At 37.0% G+C, this 21,436-nt stretch overlaps 1 protein-coding gene across 1 annotated transcript in view; it reads left to right on the top strand.

The window, feature by feature from the left end:
- The window catches only part of WWP1 (WW domain containing E3 ubiquitin protein ligase 1), a 94,684-nt gene that overhangs the window by 24,455 nt on the left and 48,793 nt on the right, over positions 1 to 21,436 (top strand). The window contains 4 exon segments of the mRNA XM_043984172.1: positions 2,577 to 2,708; positions 2,806 to 2,872; positions 4,367 to 4,551; positions 15,255 to 15,621. Coding sequence (XP_043840107.1) covers positions 2,577 to 2,708; positions 2,806 to 2,872; positions 4,367 to 4,551; positions 15,255 to 15,621 — 751 coding nt within the window.

The following is a 21,436-nucleotide window of genomic DNA, read 5'->3' as shown; positions in this document are numbered from 1 at the left end:
GGTGCCCATCTTACCCTACCCTGCATCTATGAACCAGGACTGGGTAGTAGGTAATAACACTGCCAAGTCAGTACCTGTCCTTATCATAGTGCACCAGTGTGTGTCTGGCGATGTCTCAGTATGGGTCTGAGACCTCCTTTCTCCCTGGTGTACAGCTTCTGCCTTGTATTTCAAGTGCTCCATGAATCATGCTCCTGGCCCAACCCCCTGTGACCAGTGTCCAAGTCTTTCCTAACTGTATCCCTATACCAGGCTGGACTGGATAAAGAACTCACTGTGACTTTTGCTGATTTTCCCCATTAGGTTTCAGGCTGGTGCAATTTTCCAGATCCGTTAGGAGTTTGTGGAGACAGGCTTGGATATATTGCTTCCTATCACTCTACCATCTTGGCTCCACTCACCATATTAATTTAATTTAAATTTGTTTTAAATGTCTAGTCCTGTCTACACAGAGAATAGTTCTATTTGGTGTTATTTGATGGAAACATTTGCGTGTCCCATAATGTCTTCCCTCTCAGCCTTTCCTTAGAACTCATTTTTTCCTATTCATCCTAACCTTTCTCTGTACAGTTTTTTGCAAAAAATATGTGGGTAATTTTTTCTAGCAGACCATTTCTAGCTGTTCATTAATTTAGTAGAGTAGATTATGCCTTGAGAGACAGTATAGCAGTACAACAGAAAGAAAACTGGACTCCAGCAAAAAGCCTGGGTTCAAATGCCATCTTATATAAGGGACCACCAACAACAAGCTATTTAATTTCCAAGTCTGTTTCCTCATGTATAAAATGCAGAGAAAAATCCTTGTACTATCTCTCACTAAGTTGTTGTGTGACTCAGATGTGGTAATGTAGGTAAAAGAACTTTGTAAATCTTACAGTGTCAATAAATGTGAGGTATCATTATTCCTTAGAAATCATAGTGGGGCAGTGCTGAGTGGCTGTGAACTAGTTAGTGTTAGGGTAGGGAGCTCAAACCCAAGATGACAGGTGACTGGGTAAAGAGAGTTTTTGTTGCGTAAAAAGAGAATGCCAATAAATACAAAGAGTTCATAGTTATGTCAAGTAATAGCTTATACTGATTAACTATTGTAACTGAAAAAACATGTGTAAAAATCACTTATTTGTTTTTCTCTGGGCTATGCCTTTGTTTTATGTTTCATTATTGTATTGATTCATAGGATTTTCAAATTGGGAAGATGACTTTGAGAAAAAGTTTGTTTTTCTCAATTTATAACTGAAAAAGTAAAACCCATAGAGTGTCTTGACTTACTCAGAGTCATGCAGCTAGTCAGGGGCAGAACTAAGATCAGAAGCCAAGTCTTTTGACTTCTAGTTCAGTTCAAGAGAGGGAGAGAGAGAAAACAGAGAGCTAAATTTGGAGTCAGGAGAGACCTGCAAATCTTACCTCTAACACTGAGGTATTTTAAAGTGCAATAGAAATGTAAGCTACTAATACTGTTTTGTTTGTTTGTTTGTTTGTGGTGAGGCAATTGGGGTTAAGTGACTTGCCCAAGGTCACACAGCTAGTAAGTGTTAAGTGTCTGGGGCCGGATTTGAACTCGGGTACTCCTGACTCCAGGGCCGGTGTCTATCCACTGCGCCACCTAGCTGCCCCTACTATTACTGTTTTCATTATATTACTATGCTTCCTTCCATGTGCTGTTACTCATATATATATAGCTTAATGTAATGGAACACTTTAATACCATACTTGTTACTCCCATCATTTGGGAATGTGATCTTATCACCTTTGGGAAACCAGAACTGCAGAATTTTCAAGTAAAGATTCCTCAAGAAGAAAGAAAAAGTTAAAACAGTGATATGGATTAAAAACAGTGTCTATTCACCCATTCACTGGAACTAGGGAACAAGTTCTATAATTGAAACTACTTGGAGAATTAGTGAATTGTTAATTTTATTTTGATTTTTGGATACTAATAGCTTTTACTTAGCACAATAAGGATGTTCTTTGGTAACAGTAAAATTAAGTTTGTGCACTTGGTTCTTTGCTCATTGGTGGTATAGAAAGGAAAGAACTCTATTGGTAACTAGAGTATATCCATGATAAGTATCAAGTTCATGAACTCATCAGAATTAGTTGACACTTTGCCAGTGTGGAAATTTCAGTTTAAGGCAAATATTTCAAAAGAGCCTATGTATAATTTATTGGTATCAGAAACATTTCCTGTTACATATGCTCTTGGGCTTCCACATGCTGCCTGCTCATGAATCAGCTTTTATACTGAGGGGATAAACCTGATGGAAAATGGATAGATTAAAATGGAAAGATGGAATGATTAAAGATGAGAGAGAGATGACCAGTGATTTTTTTTTTTTTTAGCTAGTGGAAAGTTAGATCTTGCTGTAGGCGGGGTGGTGGGGGGGAATTCTATAGATTTTTTAAAGTTTACTTTTTTTTGTTTGTTTTTTTGCTATTTGTTTTCCAAGAACAGTTTTAGGAAACTTAATATAATACTAGTAGGCTTCTGTGGTTTTTTAGAAATCTCATTTATTTTAAAATTCATTTGTGTCAAAAAGCAACTAAATTTGGATTGTTTTTTTGGGGGGGTTTTGTAGTGGAAAGAGTGAAAGAACAATTAAAACTCTCCTTGGAAAACAAGAGTGGAATAGTACAGACTGGTGAACTGACAGTTGTGCTTGATGGATTGGTGGTTGAGCAGGAAACAAATTGCTCTTCAGCAGCAGCAAGTAAGTGACTTTTTATGCCTTTTAAATAAATAAATGATATGTGCACTTTCATTGAGGGAGCAAAAAGCCCTATTTTTATTTGTTTCTTATTATTTAGTAGAAGTACAGCAGAATGGTGATGCCATGTATGAAAACAGAGAAACTTCAGCAAGGACTACAACCAGGTTGGAAAATATTTAATTTTAATATTCATGCCCATGAGAAGAAGCAAATTTCCAATATTTGGAACTTTTTAAATTTAATTTCTATGCATATACAATTAATAGTTTCTTATGCAATATAATTTAAAATTTCCTAAGAAAATAGTGACTTTTTTCTTATGAAAATATTTTTTAAAACAGTTTAAGCATATTTTAGATTTGTAATAAATACAGTTTAGTTATAAATATTAGAAAGCGGAAAAAATAGATCTTTATATTGCTGTCTAAAATAGCTCTAAAATATCCACCCTTTGGAGAATATTGAACAGTTCTCCAGAAAGGATGATCCTTCCCAAAGGATTCTTAAGCTTTTTTGTGTCATGGATCCCTTCTCAGAACAATGTTTTAATTACATAAAATAGCCTAAATAGGATTACAAATAAAACCAATTCTATTGAAATGAAGTTATGAAAACATTAAAAAAAGAAGTTCCTGGACTCCCCAGGTTAAGAACTGAAAGATCTAGAAGATATAATTTAGTGGAATTAAAGCCTAGAAACAAGAATTTATAGATTTTTGATTGACTTGTTTAAAGTTGCCCGTGACAGAAGTTTGACATTTGTCAAGCTACATAGTTATTAATTGTTCTAGTAAATTCCTATATAAAAAGTCTGAAAAGTTAGTATTAGAGAAATGAGATATTATCTAATGAAAACATTTACCTTATTTATGATGATGTTCAGTGTTGAGAAAATTAAGGTGATACTACAAAAGAAATTAGAATGAAAAAAGTTATTCACCATATTCTGGAGATATTATAAATTTTTTAAATTGTTTATAATAATCAGAGAACTTGAATTTCAGCAAAGTGACATTTATTATGTTTAGTAGATTTGGTATAAGTTAGTTTAGGAAATGAGAATTTTCTTTGTTGAAACATAAAAAATACCTCATGAAGAGTGGGTTTCCCTTGCTAGATAGCTACCATGTACCCTACCTCAGGGTGTTAGTTTGACCTAATATGTGCCATATGTTAACTTTTATAATTCTTCTGTACATTATTTGACCTGTTGTGGAAATCAAATTTTTCTCATTTAAGTTTCTACCAGTGTTTTGTACAAAGTGCTTGCTCAATAAATATTTCTTGCTTTAATTGCTAGCGTTTCTTATTATATTTTTAAAGGATCTAATATTGATATTATTTTTCATAAAGATATGGACACTAGCAGAAGTTTATATTCCTGTTCTTTTTACAACTCATTAGGTTGACATGCTTTTGTGAGTTTTGTGAGAAATGCATGCCTTAAATATTATTTTGCACTGTGATATCTGAATGTTGGAATTACTTGCTGCTTTGGTTGAAAAATTGAATTCGTAATATAACGAGATAATATTTCTGTTATTTTATATCTGTTTTAAGACAAAGAAGGTAGGCTTGGTTCTAAGTATCCTTTTAAGATATACCTTGTGGTTCTTATGTCAGGTTGTTTTATTTGCATAATGCATTTTTTTTTTAAGATCTGCCATTGAAGTTGCTAATGGAATAGATAACCATACACCTACAAACTCAGTAGTGCAAAATTCATTCTGCATACATGTGCTTAATGGAGACAGCACACCCTCATCTCCTTCTCATGTTGCAACCAGACCTAAAAATACACCAGCTTCAAAACCACTTACATCTCAGTGTGCCAATAACACTGGTAAGAAAGAAAAAACATTGAAAAATTGTCTTAATGAAAATCTGTAAAGTTTGATAGATAATTTAATTTTTACTTTTATGTGCTGGTTTCTTGGCTTTAAAATATTTGCTTAATAGTATCTCTTGGGGAGTTTAGGGTTTAAAAATATTGAAAGATAATTATGTAAGTTATTTGAGTTTTCCCATGTTACTTAAATGTTTCACCCCCTTTGTAAATCTTTTAAAGAGGTTTAGTGTTGTAGTGAATAAAAAGCTTGAATTGGAGTAAAGGATTCCTGTGTTTAGATCCTGTTTCTGATACATAGTAGCTGTGTGACCCTGGGTCAATCACTTCAGCCCTTAGTTCTCTCAGACAGCTCTCTAAAATTTTATGTTGCAGACCAGCTGCTGATCTGCACTGGTAGAGGGAGTTTTCTCACCAGAAGATCCCTACAGTGATGAAATCTTAGGTCTATACCAAAAAACATTAAAAGAAGATTCTTTATATTTGGGTTTTCTCCTGATTACAAGAATATTGAGTTATTTGCTTGTGAGTTTCAAATTTTTTTTATATGAAAAAATGTTTCAAATTGTGATTAACTTCTTAAAATATCTTGAGAAAGCTAATTAATCTAGAATGTACTTTTGATACTATTATACACCTGAAATGAAAAATAGTAGAGACTCAGGACTGTGTCATGCGAATAGTTAGACCAGAAATTTTTTTAAAGAATTAATTTTTTAAAAATATTTCTTCATTGCAAATTAGGAAAAGTATGTTTTGAATGAGAGTGGTAGAAACTTTTGTGAAAATTTCGAATGGAATTGTTGAGTGCTACGAAGTGATTTAGAAGTCGATACTCTTATTTTTAAAAATGAAAACTCTATTGCAGTGTCTGTACAGTTGCCTTTTTCTCAAAGTATTTCCATATTCATACATATACATAGAGAGGGTCCTTCAGGCACACAGTCATGTAAAGGCATCATGACATAGTAGATAGGTTGCTAGAGTTGAAATAAGAAAGACCCGACCTTAAATCCTAAATCTGACACAAGATATATGACTGGGAAAATCATTAACTTCTTTGTGCCTTAGGTAATTCCCTAGGATTTATCTACTCAGTCATAGATGGTTTGTAGTCTCTATCAGTAGGGATTTCCCAATATTGACAATCAGCTTGACAGATCTAATTCTGTATTATGAAACATCATTTTAACACCAGAGGTTATTTGGAATAACTCTGAAAGATGTTAAAAATGTTTGAGGGGCAGCTAGGTGGCGCACTGGATAAAGCACCGGCCCTGGATTCAGGAGGACCTGAGTTCAAATCCGGCCTCAGACACTTGATACTTACTAGCTGTGTGACCCTGGGCAAGTCACTTAACCCTCATTGCCCTGCAAAAAACAAAAACAAAACAAAACAAAAATTGTTTGAGAAGTGAGCTGTCATGTTTGAGAAGATCAAATTTGATTTGTCCAGCAGTGTTATGGCCCCTCAGTCTTCCTATAACTTTCAGATGTTTGTTTAAATGAGAATCTTGTATGAGTATAATCTTTCATTTCCACCTCCTTTTACATTTTTCATCATAGTACATACTCCTGTCTTGGGAGCAAAAAAGGTAGAATGAGGCAAAATAAAAACACTTTAGTCCCTCTCAGTGTTGTCTGTAATGCTTTATCCCCTTTCTGCTTCCAAGTCTGAGAGGTGTCAACTATTCTAAGCTGTTACCTTTCATGCCTCCAGACCAGTAAAATGCATCAGGGAAAATCAAGGCCAATTAGATTTCATGGAGGTAGGAAGCTATTGTGAAGATGTCAAAGGAGCTATTTCAGGAAACTGCTGGTCCTATCACATACCATGCCTTAATGGCAAAGTCCTAATTATCCTCTAAAGGACAGTACACCATTTAAATGACTAGACAAACCCTCCTATCATAGAAGAAAGAACAAAATAAAAATATGGAATCTAGATCTTTCCTCTTCCCCTTTGGAAAGACTAAGTCTCAAATTTTCACAGTCTAGTTCCTGTGCAGGATTATACTACATCTTTGAAGTTCACAGAGCATGTCCTAATGTAAAATGGTGATGATCCAAAGCTGCACAATGAACATCAGAGCCACAGTACAGAGGATTGCACTTCAGGGTTGCCACAAATTTCTTCTCCTGATAGGAGATGATAATGATGAGCAGAAACAGCTTGAGGAACATGAGGACCTCTTCACAGATACTTTGGGCACAATTAACAACTGCTTTTCTTGTACTGTATGGAAATAATCTGTAGTAAAGTGGCTAAGAGGTCATAAATCTCTTGTATGCAACTTATTTTGGATTCTTAGTTGATGCCAACGCTCTCCCTATTCTGCCACCCACTAAACCTTTCCCTCCCTAAAAGCTACATTAGGAGAATGACAAAATCTCTGCTCCCTTAGAAGCCTTTGTGGAAGGGCCACCCCATTATTCCACAGTGGCTAAATAAAGATTCTCCCTTACCCTCATCCAGTGATTCAGAATTGCCATCAAACCAGTCAAGGGATCTCCTTTCTTCCTGGTAAAAACACACTTACCATAATTATATAGCAAGTTTTACCTCTTGCTATAAGAAAGCTAGACACCTCCCAACAATATTACCCCTTGGTTGCCTAAACCTTCTCTGGAAAGAGTTTCCTGAATCTCCCGAAAGGAAGGGAAGTTTACCAACCTAACTTACTTCTCCAAGGTGTGTGGAGCCCTCTGTGGGAGCAAGGACCTTAAGGCTAAGACAGCTGTTTGCCAAGGAAGGAGTAAGGAAGAACCAGAGGGGATTAGCCAGAACTATGTCTAAAAACAGTCCATTCTTATGTACCAAGTGTGCAGTACATAATTTTCTTGATCAGTTTTATAACTATAGTTGTTGTTCAGTCATTTTTCATTTGTGTCTGACTCTTTGTGATCCCATTTGAGGTTTTCTTAGCAAAGATACAAGAGGGGTTTGCCATGAATTACTTTAGTATAAACCCCCTTTTTTAGAAGCCATATCCAAATCTCCTTCCTGGGGATGATATCATCCTGCTTTGCTTACTTAGCTAGATGGTGGGCTCTATGATTTCTCTCATTCCCAGAGCGTATTGATTTTGAAACCAGTATTTGCCTAAGCCACAACTGTCCCAACATCCTTCTCAAGTTCTAACATACCACATAGGTATAATTATGTGGTATGGGGGAGGCCCATAGATAAAGTCTGGAGCCAATCTGGTGGGCTTCATCCAGAAGGGAGCGTCTAATTGCCCCTCAAATATGCAAAAGATGTGACAGGCCTTGGCTAGAGGAGTGGGAGACAAAGGAATAAATCTAATCTTTCAAACCCATTTCCTTTAGCAATTCTACCCCTTTTCTAACAAATCTCCAGCTTTGAGCTGGCTGCAAGAGGAGTTCATCTTTATAAGGCCAGGTGCAAAATAATTCCCCATCTCAGCCACTTAAAAGCATATCCCTTCTGGATACTCTAACATAAGGCTTCTTAAACATTTTTTACTCGTGACACCTTTTAGCCCAAGAAATTTTTATGTGATTCTGTGTATATAGGTATATAAAATAGGTATACATAACTTTTTACTGTTCCCAAATTTTTCATGATCTCCATATGGGGTCGTGATCCACAATTTAAGAAGCTTTGCTCTAACAATTTAATTGGCTCTATAAACGGAGGTCCTAGGAAAGAACTTGGGCCATGACAGTCTAACAAAGAGCTTTTCTGTACTGGTTCCATTAGACCAAACTATTAGAAGCCATTGCTCCAGGACTCCTTAGGTTTCTGTTTCAATTTGTCCTGTAAACACTTCAGAACGTCCACCCACAGCTTGTTCCTTCAGAGCAGGGAGAGTCCCTGTCCTCATCTAGGGAGCCAGGATAGGATAAGTCTGGGGCTTTCTCACCACATTTGAGAGTTCCGCCTCCTCTGCCCCAAGTCTGCTCTCCTCTGGCCTCGTGACTTTTGTCTCAGAAGGAACCAGACCCCTTGGATCAGAGACCATAGGTTGGGTCCCTGGCCCTCTCACTTTCTACCCTTTTCAGGGGAGATCTCCTCACTTGATTGACTAGCAATTCTGTATGCTGTCCTTCAATTTTCGTGGCTTTCATGAAAGCTGTTTCTAGCTGCTGAATGGCCAGTCCAGCTAACTGCTTTTGTAGTAGGACAGTCAACAACAACCAAGAAATACTGGCCATAGCACTTTCTTTACCCTTTCAGGCATCCTCTAGCATCCATTGAGCTAATCAGTCAGCCTGAAGAGGAGCTGCCAGCCCCACAGAGAGGATTCTTTGTACCTGAACATGGGGAGCTAAGGCTATCACAACTAGTCTCTCACCTATCTTGTCCTCCTTAAACGTTTCTCTTTCCCTCCCCCCAACTATTTCCTTCTGAATTTATATTATCTTTTTGAGTGTTTTTTTAAAGTGTATTGTTTGAGTGCCTTCAACCCTCTTTTGTCCATTTCAGATGAAAGTTCATGAAATGCCCGTTTGACCCTTCCCTTCCTTCGTGTTTTGAATACCAAGTTCCCTTTTCTCCTCCCTACTATACTATACTCTACCTTTCTTCCATTTCCTTCTCCTAAAACCAACAAAATAGAACAAAATAACTCCCCATATCATCATACTGTCTTGTCTCTCATTCTTTCTGCATCAGATTGCCCACTCTTTACCCCCCACTTTATCATTTATTTTCAGTCTCTCTTTGTCTGCTGGCTACTTCCTTCTAAATGTTCATAACCTCATATGCTCTATCCTCAGAAAACCCTCACATGATTCTTCTATCCCCACAGTCTTTCTATATCTCTTCTGCCCTTTGTGGCACCTCTCACCTTGAGAAACTGTTCTAGAATAGGTGCCTCTACTCCCCTCTCCCTTTCTTTTTTTTTTTTTTGTAGGCAATGGGGGTTAAGTGACTTGCTTAGGGTCACACAGCTAGTAAGTGTCAAGTGTCTGAGGCCGGACTTGAACCCAGGTACTCCTGAATCCAGGGCTGGTGCTTTAACCACTGCGCCACCTAGCTGCCCTCCCTCTCCCTTTCTTATTTCCCTACAGTCTGGCTTCTGGCTTCATCATTCAACCAAAACTAAACTGCTCTCTGCAGTTACCATTAATCTCCTAATTGCCAGATCCAGTGACTTTTTCTGATTCCTCATTATTCTTGACTTCTCTGCAGCCTTTGACACTGTCACTCTTTTTCTTATACTTGATACTCTTCTCTCTAGGTTTCCTGATTGTTCTCCTACCTATTTCACCAATCCCCTTTTATCTCCTTTGCTGGATCCTCATCCAAGTCTTGCTCATTAGAAACCTTGTGCCCTGTCCTGGGTTACCTGTGCCTTCTTTACTACTTTGTACTTAGTGATCTCATTAGTTCTCATATATTCAGTTATTATATCCATGCTTATGGTTCTCAGTTCTATCTATCCAGCCCTAACCTCTATGCTTACCTCTCACATTTTTCAAGTGCCTTTCAAACATTTCTAACTGTATGTCTAGTATACATCTTAAACTCAACATGTCCAAAATTGAAGTCATTTCTCCCCCTAACCCATCCCCTGCTTCTACTTCCCTGTTACTGTCTAGGCTACTACCATCCTTCCAGACTCCCAGACTCATAGCTTAGATCTCATTTTTAACTCCTTACTATCTTTCAGTCACCACTCCCAACCCCATACTCCAGTCTTTTGCCAAGAAAATCTTTTGCCAAGATTTCACCTTTACAACGTGTTTTTGTTACAGGACTTAGCACTCCAGAAGTTCTCTGGGGTACATCAAAGAACCTTTTCCTTGAGAAACTAAACCAAAAGACAGACAAACCTAAAGAGATAAGTGGAACCTGCTTGCAACTGAGTTAGCTCTGGGACCACCACCCTTCATTCCAGTCTCCCTCACCCCTGGGGAGATAAGATTAGGTGTGACTGCTGCCTTTGTGGCAGAAGGAGAAAGAAATGGCTTGAGAGATCCGCAGCCACCCCTCACCCAATTCCTCCAGCCATCACCAGTGGGGGATGGTCCTCCCTCAATAGGGGAACTTTCCACAGTCAGATGATCACCTCATTGGACCACCATCAGACTTCTATAAAAGTATCTACCTGTCTCCTGTTTGAGGAGATTGGTATCTCAGAGCCATGCTCTGTGCCGTGCCTTCTCCCCATGAGAAGAAGTCCAAGGATTTCTCTCTTGGTTTCCCTTCCCCAGCCCCTAAATAATGACTGAAAGTGAATAGAGAAGGCCTGGGGAGGCTGGGCTGGGATGGGGTGACATCTGGTAGGAACCACGGGACTTGGGCTTCTGGTGTAGCTAGGGAAACCAATTTGGACCTGCTCTAATCTTGGGCTCAGTTGGGATCCAAGTCTAGTGGCTCTTTCTGATGTCTGCCTTCTATATTCTTTTTTTTTTTTTTTAAACTGGTTTCCATTGCCCTCAGGCAATTTACAACTCTGAAGTCAACTGCATTCATGGCTTTCATATACTATTCCCCCACCCCTCCCTATGTTTCTGGTGGTCTTATACTTCCTTCTCCCTCGTCTCCCCCCCCCCCCCACACACACACACACTCTCTTCAATTCAGTGACACTGTCCCCCTGGCTATTTCACAGGCAACATTCTATCTGGGGGCAGCTAGGTGGCACAGTGGATAAAGCACCGGCCCTGGATTCAGGAGGACCTGAATTCAAATCCAGCCTCAGACACTTGACACTTACTAGCTGTGTGACCCTAGGCAAATCATTTAACCATCCTTGCACCTGCAAAAAAAAAAGAAAAGGAAAAAAAAACATTCTATCTCAGCTCTGGGCATTTTCAGTTGTTCTCAGTGCCTGGAATGTTTTCCAGCTTTCCTGACTTTCTTCAAGTCTTAAATAAAATCCTACTTTCTACAAGAAGGCTTTCACATTCCTTTTAATTCTGGTGCCTTCCCTAATTATTTTCTATTAATTATGTATACAGTTTGTACTACTTGTTGGCTTGTTGTTGGTAACCCCTTGAAGGCAGAGACTATATTTTGTCTTTGTCTTTATTCCGCCCCCCTGCCCCCCCCCCAGCTTAGTATAATACCTGGCACATGACAGATGCTTAATAAATACTTATTGATTTAATGACTGATCTTGACTACTTTGAGGTTCTGCCTGGATTTTGTTTCTTTCCCTCACTTAGCCTATAAATAATTCATCCTTACTTTGGCTCTTCCACCTCAACAGATATTTGTACTTGATATGTTTTTCTTCACTCTTACATTTCAAAGTGTCTGGCCTTTTCACATTAATGCTTGGAAATATTCAAATTTTATTAAATGTCTCCTTTCTTCCCTGTGGTCATTATTATACTCATTTTTGCCAGCTAGGTTATTCTTAATTGTATCTTTTTAAAATATATATATATATAATTTTCAAAGCTCTTCTCTCTTTATAGTGGCAGCTCCCGAATTTTGTGTGATTTTGACTCTGGCTTCTTGGTACTTCATCACTTCCTTTTTGGCTATTTTCAGTATTTTTACTTTACCTTGGATACTCTAGAATTTGACTATTACATTACTGGGAGCTCTTGGGGTTTCTTTCAGGAAATAACTAGATGATTCTTTTTTTACTTTGCCCTTAGGTTCTAACAGATTGGGCAACTTTTAATTCTAACTTGGAAATATAGTAGAAATCTAGTTGTTCGGGGTTGACTTTAGTTATGATTTCTGGTAGTCCAGTGATTTTTAGGTTTTTCTCTCTACTTGTTTTCCAGGTCTTTTTAAAAAATTATAGTTAGTGTTTTCTATCTTTTAATCATTTGATTTTGTTTTAACATTTCTTGTTGTCTCACAGAATAATTTTCTGTTTGGCTCATTCTAATTTTCCGAGGTCAGTCCCTGGGTAAGGTTTCCTACTTTCTGTTTTAAGGTGTTAATTCATTTTTTGCCATTCTTTCATCCCTTACTATTCTATTTTGTATCTGTTTCATTTCTTCCAGTTACTCTTTTAGTCCTTGTATCCAGGACGTTTTTTTTATTTAAATATTTGAATTTGTTCTCCACTTTCTTTTTATGGGTTTACTCCTTGGGTTTTTCTTATCCCAAGGTTTTTCTTTATCATATTTGGTGTTTTCTTCTTTTTACTCATTTGTCTAGCCTCAGTTTCTGGATTGTGGACTTTGCTTGCATTACACTTTGCTCTCATGTACCTGAGCTCAGTGGCTAAGACTAGATAACACCTTCTATAGGAGTTGTTTGGCCTTGTCTCATTTTGTGGTCCAGGTACAGACTCTGCATTCTGGATTGGCTTATTTCTGCTTGGATTCTGGTATGTCATTGTTTCCTGCTCCTGCTTAAGTCACCCCATGCTAATTGTTGCTCTCTTCCTTTCTCCCTGCCTGAAAGGAGGCAGAGACTTGCTCTAGCATAAATTTCTAATCCATAAATAATAATAGCTAACATTTATATAGTGCTTTAAGTTTTGTGAAACCCTTTACAAATATTATCTCATCTTATCCTCAAAATCACACTGGGTGGGCAGCTAGGTGGCACAGTGGATAAAGCACCGACTCTGGAGTCAGGAGGACCTGAGTTCAAATCCGGCCTCAGGCACTTAATACTTACTAGCTGTGTGACCCTGGGCAAGTCACTTAACTCCAGTTGCCTCACTAAAAAAAACAAAAAACACACACACTGGGAAGTATGTGTTATTATTATCTCCATTTTACACATGAGGAAACTTAGGCAAATAGATTAAGTGATTAGCCCAGAGTCACAGAGCCAGTAAGTATCTGTGACCAGATTTGAAATCAGGTCTAGCACTCTATGCATTGCACCATTTTGGAAATAAAAACAAGTTTAAGAAAATGCCAGATATAATGAAGAAATTGTGTGGATTAAGAGAAGCCTAAGAGGGAAACCCAGAAGAAAGAACATAATTTACAGAGTTTCGGAGAAAAGAATAACTTGGCCAAAAAGACCCTTGAGAATTGCTAGAAGAAATGAAACAGTTGTTGTTTTTAATGAAAACACAACTTTTTTTTGCTCATCATTCCTTTTATTTTTTAATAATAATAACATTTTTATTTAAAGTTTTGAGTTCCAAATTCTAACCCTCCCTTCCCTCCTGCTCCCTGAGGCAGTAAGCAATTAGATATAGGTTATACATGTGCAGTTATGTAAAACATTACCATATTAGCCTTTCTATAAGACCACTTGAATAAAAGGAAAAAAATGAAAGTGAAAAATAGCATGCTTCAGTCTGTGTTCAATCAATATCAGTCCTTTCTTTGGAGGTGGAACCTCTATCATTAGTCCTTTGGGATTGTCTTAAATCATTGTATTGCTGAGAATAGTTAAGTCATTCACAGTTCTTCATCAAACAATATTGCTGTCACTGCACAGTATTTTTCTGGTTCTGCTCACTTCACTATACATCAGTTCCTATATGTCTTTACAGGCCTTTCTGAAATCATACTGTTTGTCTTTTTTTTTTTTTTTAATGTGGGACAGTGAGGTTTAAGTGACTTGTCCAGGGTCATACAGCTAGTAAGTGTCAAGCGTCTAAGGCCGGATTTGAACTCAGGTCCTCCTGAATCCAGGGCTGGTGCTTTATCCACTGCACCACTTCCTGTTTGTCATTTTTATAGCGCAATACTATTCCATGACCATCATATACTACAGCTTGTTTAGCCATTCCCCAATTGATGGACCTTCCTTTGATTTCCAGTTGTTAGCCATCACAAAAAGAGCTGCTATAAATGTTTTTGTACAAATAAGTCTTTTTCACTTTTTTGGGATGTCTGGGATATAAGCCTACTAGTGGTGTTGCTGGATCAAAGGATATGCACAATTCAGCAATTCTTTAAGGAAAAAAATTGGAAGGAGAATAAATTGCTTAAAACAGAAGTTAGTAGATTCCTAGAAAACAGAACAGGGGACAGACTATAAAAAGAGCCAGGTTCAGCACAAGAAGCATTGTGTGGAAGAAGGCCAGTTTTGCTGGATTGTAAGAGGGGATTAAAGGTCAAGGTGCCTGGAAAGCTAAGAGACATGCTCCAGATAATTTAGGTTGCTTCCCCAGAGGTCACAGCAATGGATTCCTCTGGTTAATGCTACCATGCCAACTCTTCTGACACCTACATTGGGGAGGCATTCCTTTGATGTTTGCTCTCAGCTATAAGGGAAGAGAGAGAGGAAAAGACAAGCTTCTAGGTCATAATCAAAGTGTTTGTCCCTCTCTCAGGTGGAAAACTTTCATGTTACTATTTTTGTAAATTGATTCCAGACTTTACCAGTTTTTTTATGTCCAAAATTCTGCTTTCTCAATTTCTGGACAATTGTATGTTACTTAAATATTCTGATAGTCACTATTTTTCTCCAAGATGTATATCATTGAAGAAATGATCATTGTTTTATATGTACAGAATGGGCCAAAAGTCATGTAGGGGTTTCAGTATTTAATAACTCCTTTATTTTTTGTTATTAATTTACAAGACCTTAGCTTCATATACAGTATATATAGGAAGTGAATTTACATTACATGTGAAAAATAAGATCTCATAAATGGTGAAAAATAAAGAAAAAATAATTTTAAAAAAAGTTCTTAAACATTGTGACTTTTGGTCCATTTGTATATACAATTCTTCCTTGTTACTTAGTACAATATTTATCATAAATTTAGTATTTGATAAGTGGTAGTATTTAAAATAATTTTGCATTGTCATTGTTTGATATAGAATTCTTAAATTTTTTTTTGCAGTTAATGGAGAATCCTCTTCATCTGCAGCAATTGATAATGCACCTGCTCTTCAGACTATAATAGGATCTGAAGAAACTCCCATATCTACTGATTGCACTACTACTACTACTACTACTACTACTACTAGTACTACTACTACTACAGATCCTGTAACTGAAGAAATTACTGAGTGCTCTGAAAATAGTGCATATTTTGCTTCAGCCAATGCAGAAATGGTACATGAACCTTTAAATACTGTAGACCCTGCCTCTAATTTAAAAAATAGTTCTACTATTGAAGCCACCAAACCAAGACAATCTTCCAGTGTACCTGAGGAACCTATAAGGCAACAGCCTGGAAATTCCATTACAGAACCTTTGCCACCAGGGTATGTTGGATGTTTTTGATAGTAACATATGTAATGATGTTTGAAATAGGCATCAGGTATTTAAAGCATAGACTCTAAATAGTTTGATCCAGACTTTATTATTCATTTGAATAATTGCTTTTAAAACTTAGAACAGTTGGGGCAGCTAGATGGTGCAGTGGATAGAGCACCGGCCCTGGAGTCAGGAGTACCTGAGTTCAAATCTGGCCTCAGACACTTAACACTTACTAGCTGTGTGACCCTAGGCAAGTCACTTAACCCCAATTGCCTCACTAAAACAAAACAAAACAAAAAAACAGAACAGTTGTTGACTCAGTTGTCCAGTTGAAATAAATGGTATTAAAACAGACTATAGTCCAGATATATCTAGTAGACTCTTCATAAAGATAAAGTGTGTTAAGGGCTAAAATTCTAGCTAAACTGTCTAAAATATTTAATGAGTGGTCGCCAATAAATTATAAGCTTTAGCAAGAGTTAGACTTTTAAGCGTTTATTAAGGAGAATAAGAATTTGGTAAAGAGAGAGAGGCCTAGATTCCTATCTATTAAAGGGAGAGCACATTTCTAGCTCCGCTCTCCACCAGAGTCCTCAGGAAAGAGAGCGATACTGAGCGCCAGTCTCTTCCTTCCTCCTCCCACTATCCCGCGTCACTTCCTGACGCCAAAGAAAAGACTCCTGGTCTTGCCCTCAAAGACCTTCGCTTCATGGGCGGAATTCTTCTACAGTAAGTCTCCAGCAGGTGGCGTTATTCCAATCGTTACAAGTGCTTTGGTGGGGGTAATAGTTTGGCAAAAGGGAATCTTAAAAATAAGGGTGCCAAGCACCGGCCCTGGATTCAGGAGTACCTGAGTTCAAATCCAGCCTTGGACACTTGACACTTACTAGCCGTGCGACCCTGGGCAAGTCACTTAACCCCCATTGCCCCGCAAAAAAAATAAAATAAAATAAAGGTGCCAAAAAGACTAGTTTTACAACTCTTAAGAACTTTTATAGCTTAATGATAAAAAAAGAATAATGGCTAGAAGCAATTTATTCTGGATATGTTGGTGCCTTGAATGTAATATTGTAGTACAAGAGATGACAAGCTTTTGGCATTTATAAATCCTCTGTTTTACTTTACTTTAATTCTTTCAGTCCTAATCTATTTAATATCAAAATATAGTTAGCCAGCTTAGAAGAAAAGTAGTAGAACAACAATTTGGATTTTAATTGGAATTATTTGACTCTATTAGATATTAGAAATTAAATTGCAACAAAAACAATTACTAAGGATTTACTTGGGATGAAAAATGAAAAACCTCCAGGAATATTCCTGAGGGTCACTACACTGTCAACCTATTCTTCTAGAAATTCTAGATCTATATTCCTTTATAGTGAAAATTTATGTTCCAAATGAGCTGGAACAATGCCAAAATTCTCAATTGACAAAGAAAGATTAATTCATGTTTGTTATACTCTACCAAATATAGTGGAAAAATACTTTTTAGGAATGTTTGTTTTCATCAGAAGTTAAAACGTTAATTCTCAATTAGGTCTGAAACCAGAACATGCTATTGTAGTAAATACCAAATAGATAAGTAAATGCTGTTTTTCCATTGACTTCCTTTAAAAAGTAGTTGTCCCAAAAAAAAAGTAGTTGTCCTTGTGAGCTGTTATATTAGGTGACTATAGTAGCAATTTTTAAACACCTAGTAGTTCTTTCAAGCCTTTATCTTTCAGAACTTTTGCTTTCTTCATTTAAATGATATTCTTCATCTAATATAACCAGGCAGGCAATATCCTTCTTTATTATAGGTTCTGATTTTTTTTTTTTTTAGTGAGGCCAGTTGGGGTTAAGTGACTTGCCCACGGTCACACACCTAGTAAGTGTTAAGTTGTCTGAGGCTGGGATTTGAACTCAGGTACTCTTGACTCCAGGGTCAGTGCTCTATCCACTGCGCCACCTAGCTGCCCCTAGGTTCTGATTTCTTATAAAAGTTTCTTATAGAATGTTAGAGTTACAACAGATAATTTATTTGAAGAGAAATTTTAAAAGTTGCAAAGAGGGCATGCCTTAGGCTAGTAGACACAACTTATAGGGAAGCCGATTTCAATTGAGCAAAGTAAAAAAGTTCCAAACAATTAGAGAACAAGTAGTAGAATGAAATGTTATTTATAAAGTAGTGAGTTATTTAATATTAGAGGTTTTCAAGGAGATGCTTGATTACTGACTTATCAAGAATATTATAGATAAGATTCATTTTATGTGTGAAGATGGGTGTAGAAATCTTCTGATGTCCCTTCTTACTCTAAAGTTCAAGGATTCTAGTCCAACCACTTCATTTATGGATGAGACTAAGTGATTTTTTACCTAAAGCCACAACTCTGATTAGTTCAGAGTTATAATTCAGATTTCCTGACTTTTGGTACCACTTGGTTCTTTTCACTATATCACAGAAACCTAGAATTTGATGGGACCTCAGTGATCATCTAGGTCAACCCACAACAGAAGAAATCCTCACTTTAATAAACTCCCAAATTGATCATCTTATTACACAAGTAATAGATATTCTACTTCCTGTCTAATAAGTAATGTCTTCTAGTATAAAAATTACTTTAATTATGAGTTTCAGGTTATAAAGAATGGATTATTTTGGGGGGCAGCTAGGTGGTGCAATGGATAACGCACTGGCTTCGGATTCAGGAGGACCTGAGTTCAAATCCAGCCTCAGACACTGACACTAGCTGTGTGACCCTGGGCAAGTCACTTAACCCTCATTGCCCCACAAAAAAAAAAATACAAAAAACAAAAAGAATGGATTATTTTTATGATATTAGTTTACAAGTTGAAAGTATAAATTATTAGGTAGATTCCTGCATATGTAGGTAATATTGTGTGTTTTTTTCTTCTTATTTTCTACCAAAATTTTTTACATAGTGAATTTTATTGTATTCCAAGTGAAAAATAGCATACCTTGCATAATGTTTCACTAACAAATGTTGATTTGCAGAGTAATACCATACTGTTAACAAAGTCCATCTTAGTGTCTTATAACCCTGGCTAATCAGCTAAAACCACTCTAATATCATCCTAATATTATTATAACTGGTTTCTCCTCTTTATTATTTTCCTTTTCCTCCAATTACCTCAGGTTTTCAAAGTCCAAATATTTATCCTACCCTTTCCTTGCTTTCCCTGCTTCCTTTTTTTTTTTTTTTTTTGCGTCAACCTAGGATTGTATCCCTGTGGAAATAGTTTTCCCTTATAATGATGTTTATCTCAGTCAATAATGAGGCAGAATGTCTATAATATTGTACCATAGACTGTCATTCTGAATAAGGTATGAATACTGTCTCCATCTAGGGTAATGAAGATATGAGCATAAACAAAATAGGATTAAAAAGAACTAAAATTTTTAAAAAATACTTCAGTAAATTCCTCCTTCAATGGCTCATCACAACATGGAGGTAACCTTGATTTCTAAAAGGTTTTGTCAGAAGAGTGCAACTAACTTGGTGAGAATTTAGGAGAAAGCTATATAACTAGTTAGAAGAAGAGAGCTTAATTTTCAAGAAAAAATTAGATAGAAAAGGAAATTGGGTATTGTTCAACTAATGAGTCACTCACATATATTTGAAAATTAAGCCAAAACAAAATATTGAACTAAAGAAATACAAAAGCAAATTGGAAGTGGAATTTTAATAAAAATCTAAGGCTAAACCAGGAGCAGGTAGGTGGTGTAATGGCAAAAAGTACCAGGCCTGGTGTCAGGAAGACCTCAATTCAAATGTGGCCACAGACACCTAGCTATGTGACCCTGGGCAAGTCACTTACCTATTTGCCTTAGTTTCTTTTTGGAGAAGGAAATTGCAAACCACTTCAGTATCTTTGCCAAGAAAACCCCAAATGGGGACATGAAAAGTTATACACAACTGAAATGACTCAGCAACAACTGAAAAGTCTAAACCACACTCTATTAAAAATGTCAAACCTATTACGTTATGAACCTCACTGGACAAAATTTTAGTTTTTTTGTTAGACATGTGGAATTAGATTTTTAGAATAGGAATTTTTTTAAATGTTAGTAATTGTAACTTTTTATGTTTAGCCTCTTGACATATGGAACATGTGCATTCTTTAGGAAAATGGTTGTAAAGTGAAACATCTTTTCAACTTTTCCCATTTACTTTTATTTTTAAATAAGCGATCAAAATACTATGGAAATAACTTCATTAATTTTCCTTTCTTTGACCACCATTTTCTATTGCTCCTAATAAGTCATTGTTTGCCTCAGCACTAACTAAAGTCAGTGAAATACTAAGCATGACAGAGAATTTGGTCTCTCTGTTGCCTTGACTGTTATTGCCTTCTGCTTATCTCCTACTAAGCCATTCTTTGGCCCTCTACTTTGGGCCTCTTTTTCTTCTTTCCCAGTTTATAAAATCCAAATTTTCAGAGAATAGTTTGTTTATGTACAGTATGGTAGAAGATAATATAGGAAAGGATGCTTTTTATATTGATTTTCCTAAAGGGCAGATACAATCATGTCAGTAATACCCTCCCCTCCCTCAGCTTAAGTGGCTCCCTAATGACTCCAGGATCAAGCACAAAATTTCCTGTTTGCCATTCAAAGCCAGTCATAACCTAGCCCCCTATTACCTTTTCAGTTTTCTTATACCTTAGTCCCGAATATTTACTCTTCAGTCCAGTGAAATTGGCCTCCTGGCTGTTAAATGAACAAAATGCTCCATTTCTTGGCCCTGGGCAATCTCTCTGGTTGTCCCTCATGCTTGGAATGCTGTTCTTCCTCCACTCTCACTACTGATTGCATCTCAAATCCTATCTTTTTTGGAAGTCTTCCCCAACTTCTCTCAATTCTAGTACCTTACTTCTGTTAATTATTTCCTGTTTATCTTGTATATCACTTGCTTGGTATATATTTGTTTGTTGCCTCTCCCATTAGATTTTAAACTTCTCGAGAGCAGAGACTGTTTTTTTTAAATCTCTTTTCTTATATCTCCAGTGCTTAGCACAGTGCCTGGCACACAGTAGAATTTAATAAATGTTTAGTTATTGATTGATATCAACCCAAAAAAGTTATGTGAATAATTGTAATATAGTAGAAAATAAAATAGTAAAAGCACTGGTTCAACGAACCGGGTTCAAGTCCTGGCTCTGGTGACCTAGGCCAAGCCCATCTCTCTGGGCCTGTTTTCCTTCTGTACATGAAGATAATTTCCAACTATAATAGATATATGAGTCTGTGATACAATGAGAAGGGAATGGGAAGGATCTCAATGTGCAAGGTCAGAGACTCAAAGGGAGGTGGAACATAACAGGCTGAGAGAGTGACACCAGGGGGCAGCTAGGTGGTGCAGTGGATAAAGCACTGGCCCTGGATTCGGGAGGAACTGAGTTCAAATCTGGCCTCAGACACCTGACACTTATTAGCTGTGTAACCCTGGTCAAGTCACTTAACCCTCATTGCCTCATGGGAGGCAACTGCCCCTCCCCCCCCCCCAAAAAAAAGTGACAGTGACAAGCACACTCCTACATGGAGCAGCACTCCCATCTTGTGACATATTAGGTTATTACTGCTAAAGGCATTTAAATCAGTGTCTGGCTTCTGGCTTAAAATGACAACATAATCTCTTGGTATTTAGTGGTTGAAATTAAGCCAAATGCCAGATTTGACAGGGGTTAGGAGAATTTGATCAAATTTCATCATTTCCATATTATTTTGAATTTTCTTAATGTTCAGTTTTGCATATACTACTGTTCCCTACCTAGTAAGTTCACCTCATTGAATTTTGAGTCAGAGTTCTGAGTTTAAAG

Source organism: Dromiciops gliroides, chromosome 1, assembly GCF_019393635.1.
Source record: "Dromiciops gliroides isolate mDroGli1 chromosome 1, mDroGli1.pri, whole genome shotgun sequence".
Taxonomy (NCBI): Eukaryota; Metazoa; Chordata; class Mammalia; order Microbiotheria; family Microbiotheriidae; genus Dromiciops; species Dromiciops gliroides.
The sequence above is the reverse complement of the archived record's forward strand: the minus strand, read 5'-3'. Positions and strand labels throughout refer to the sequence as shown.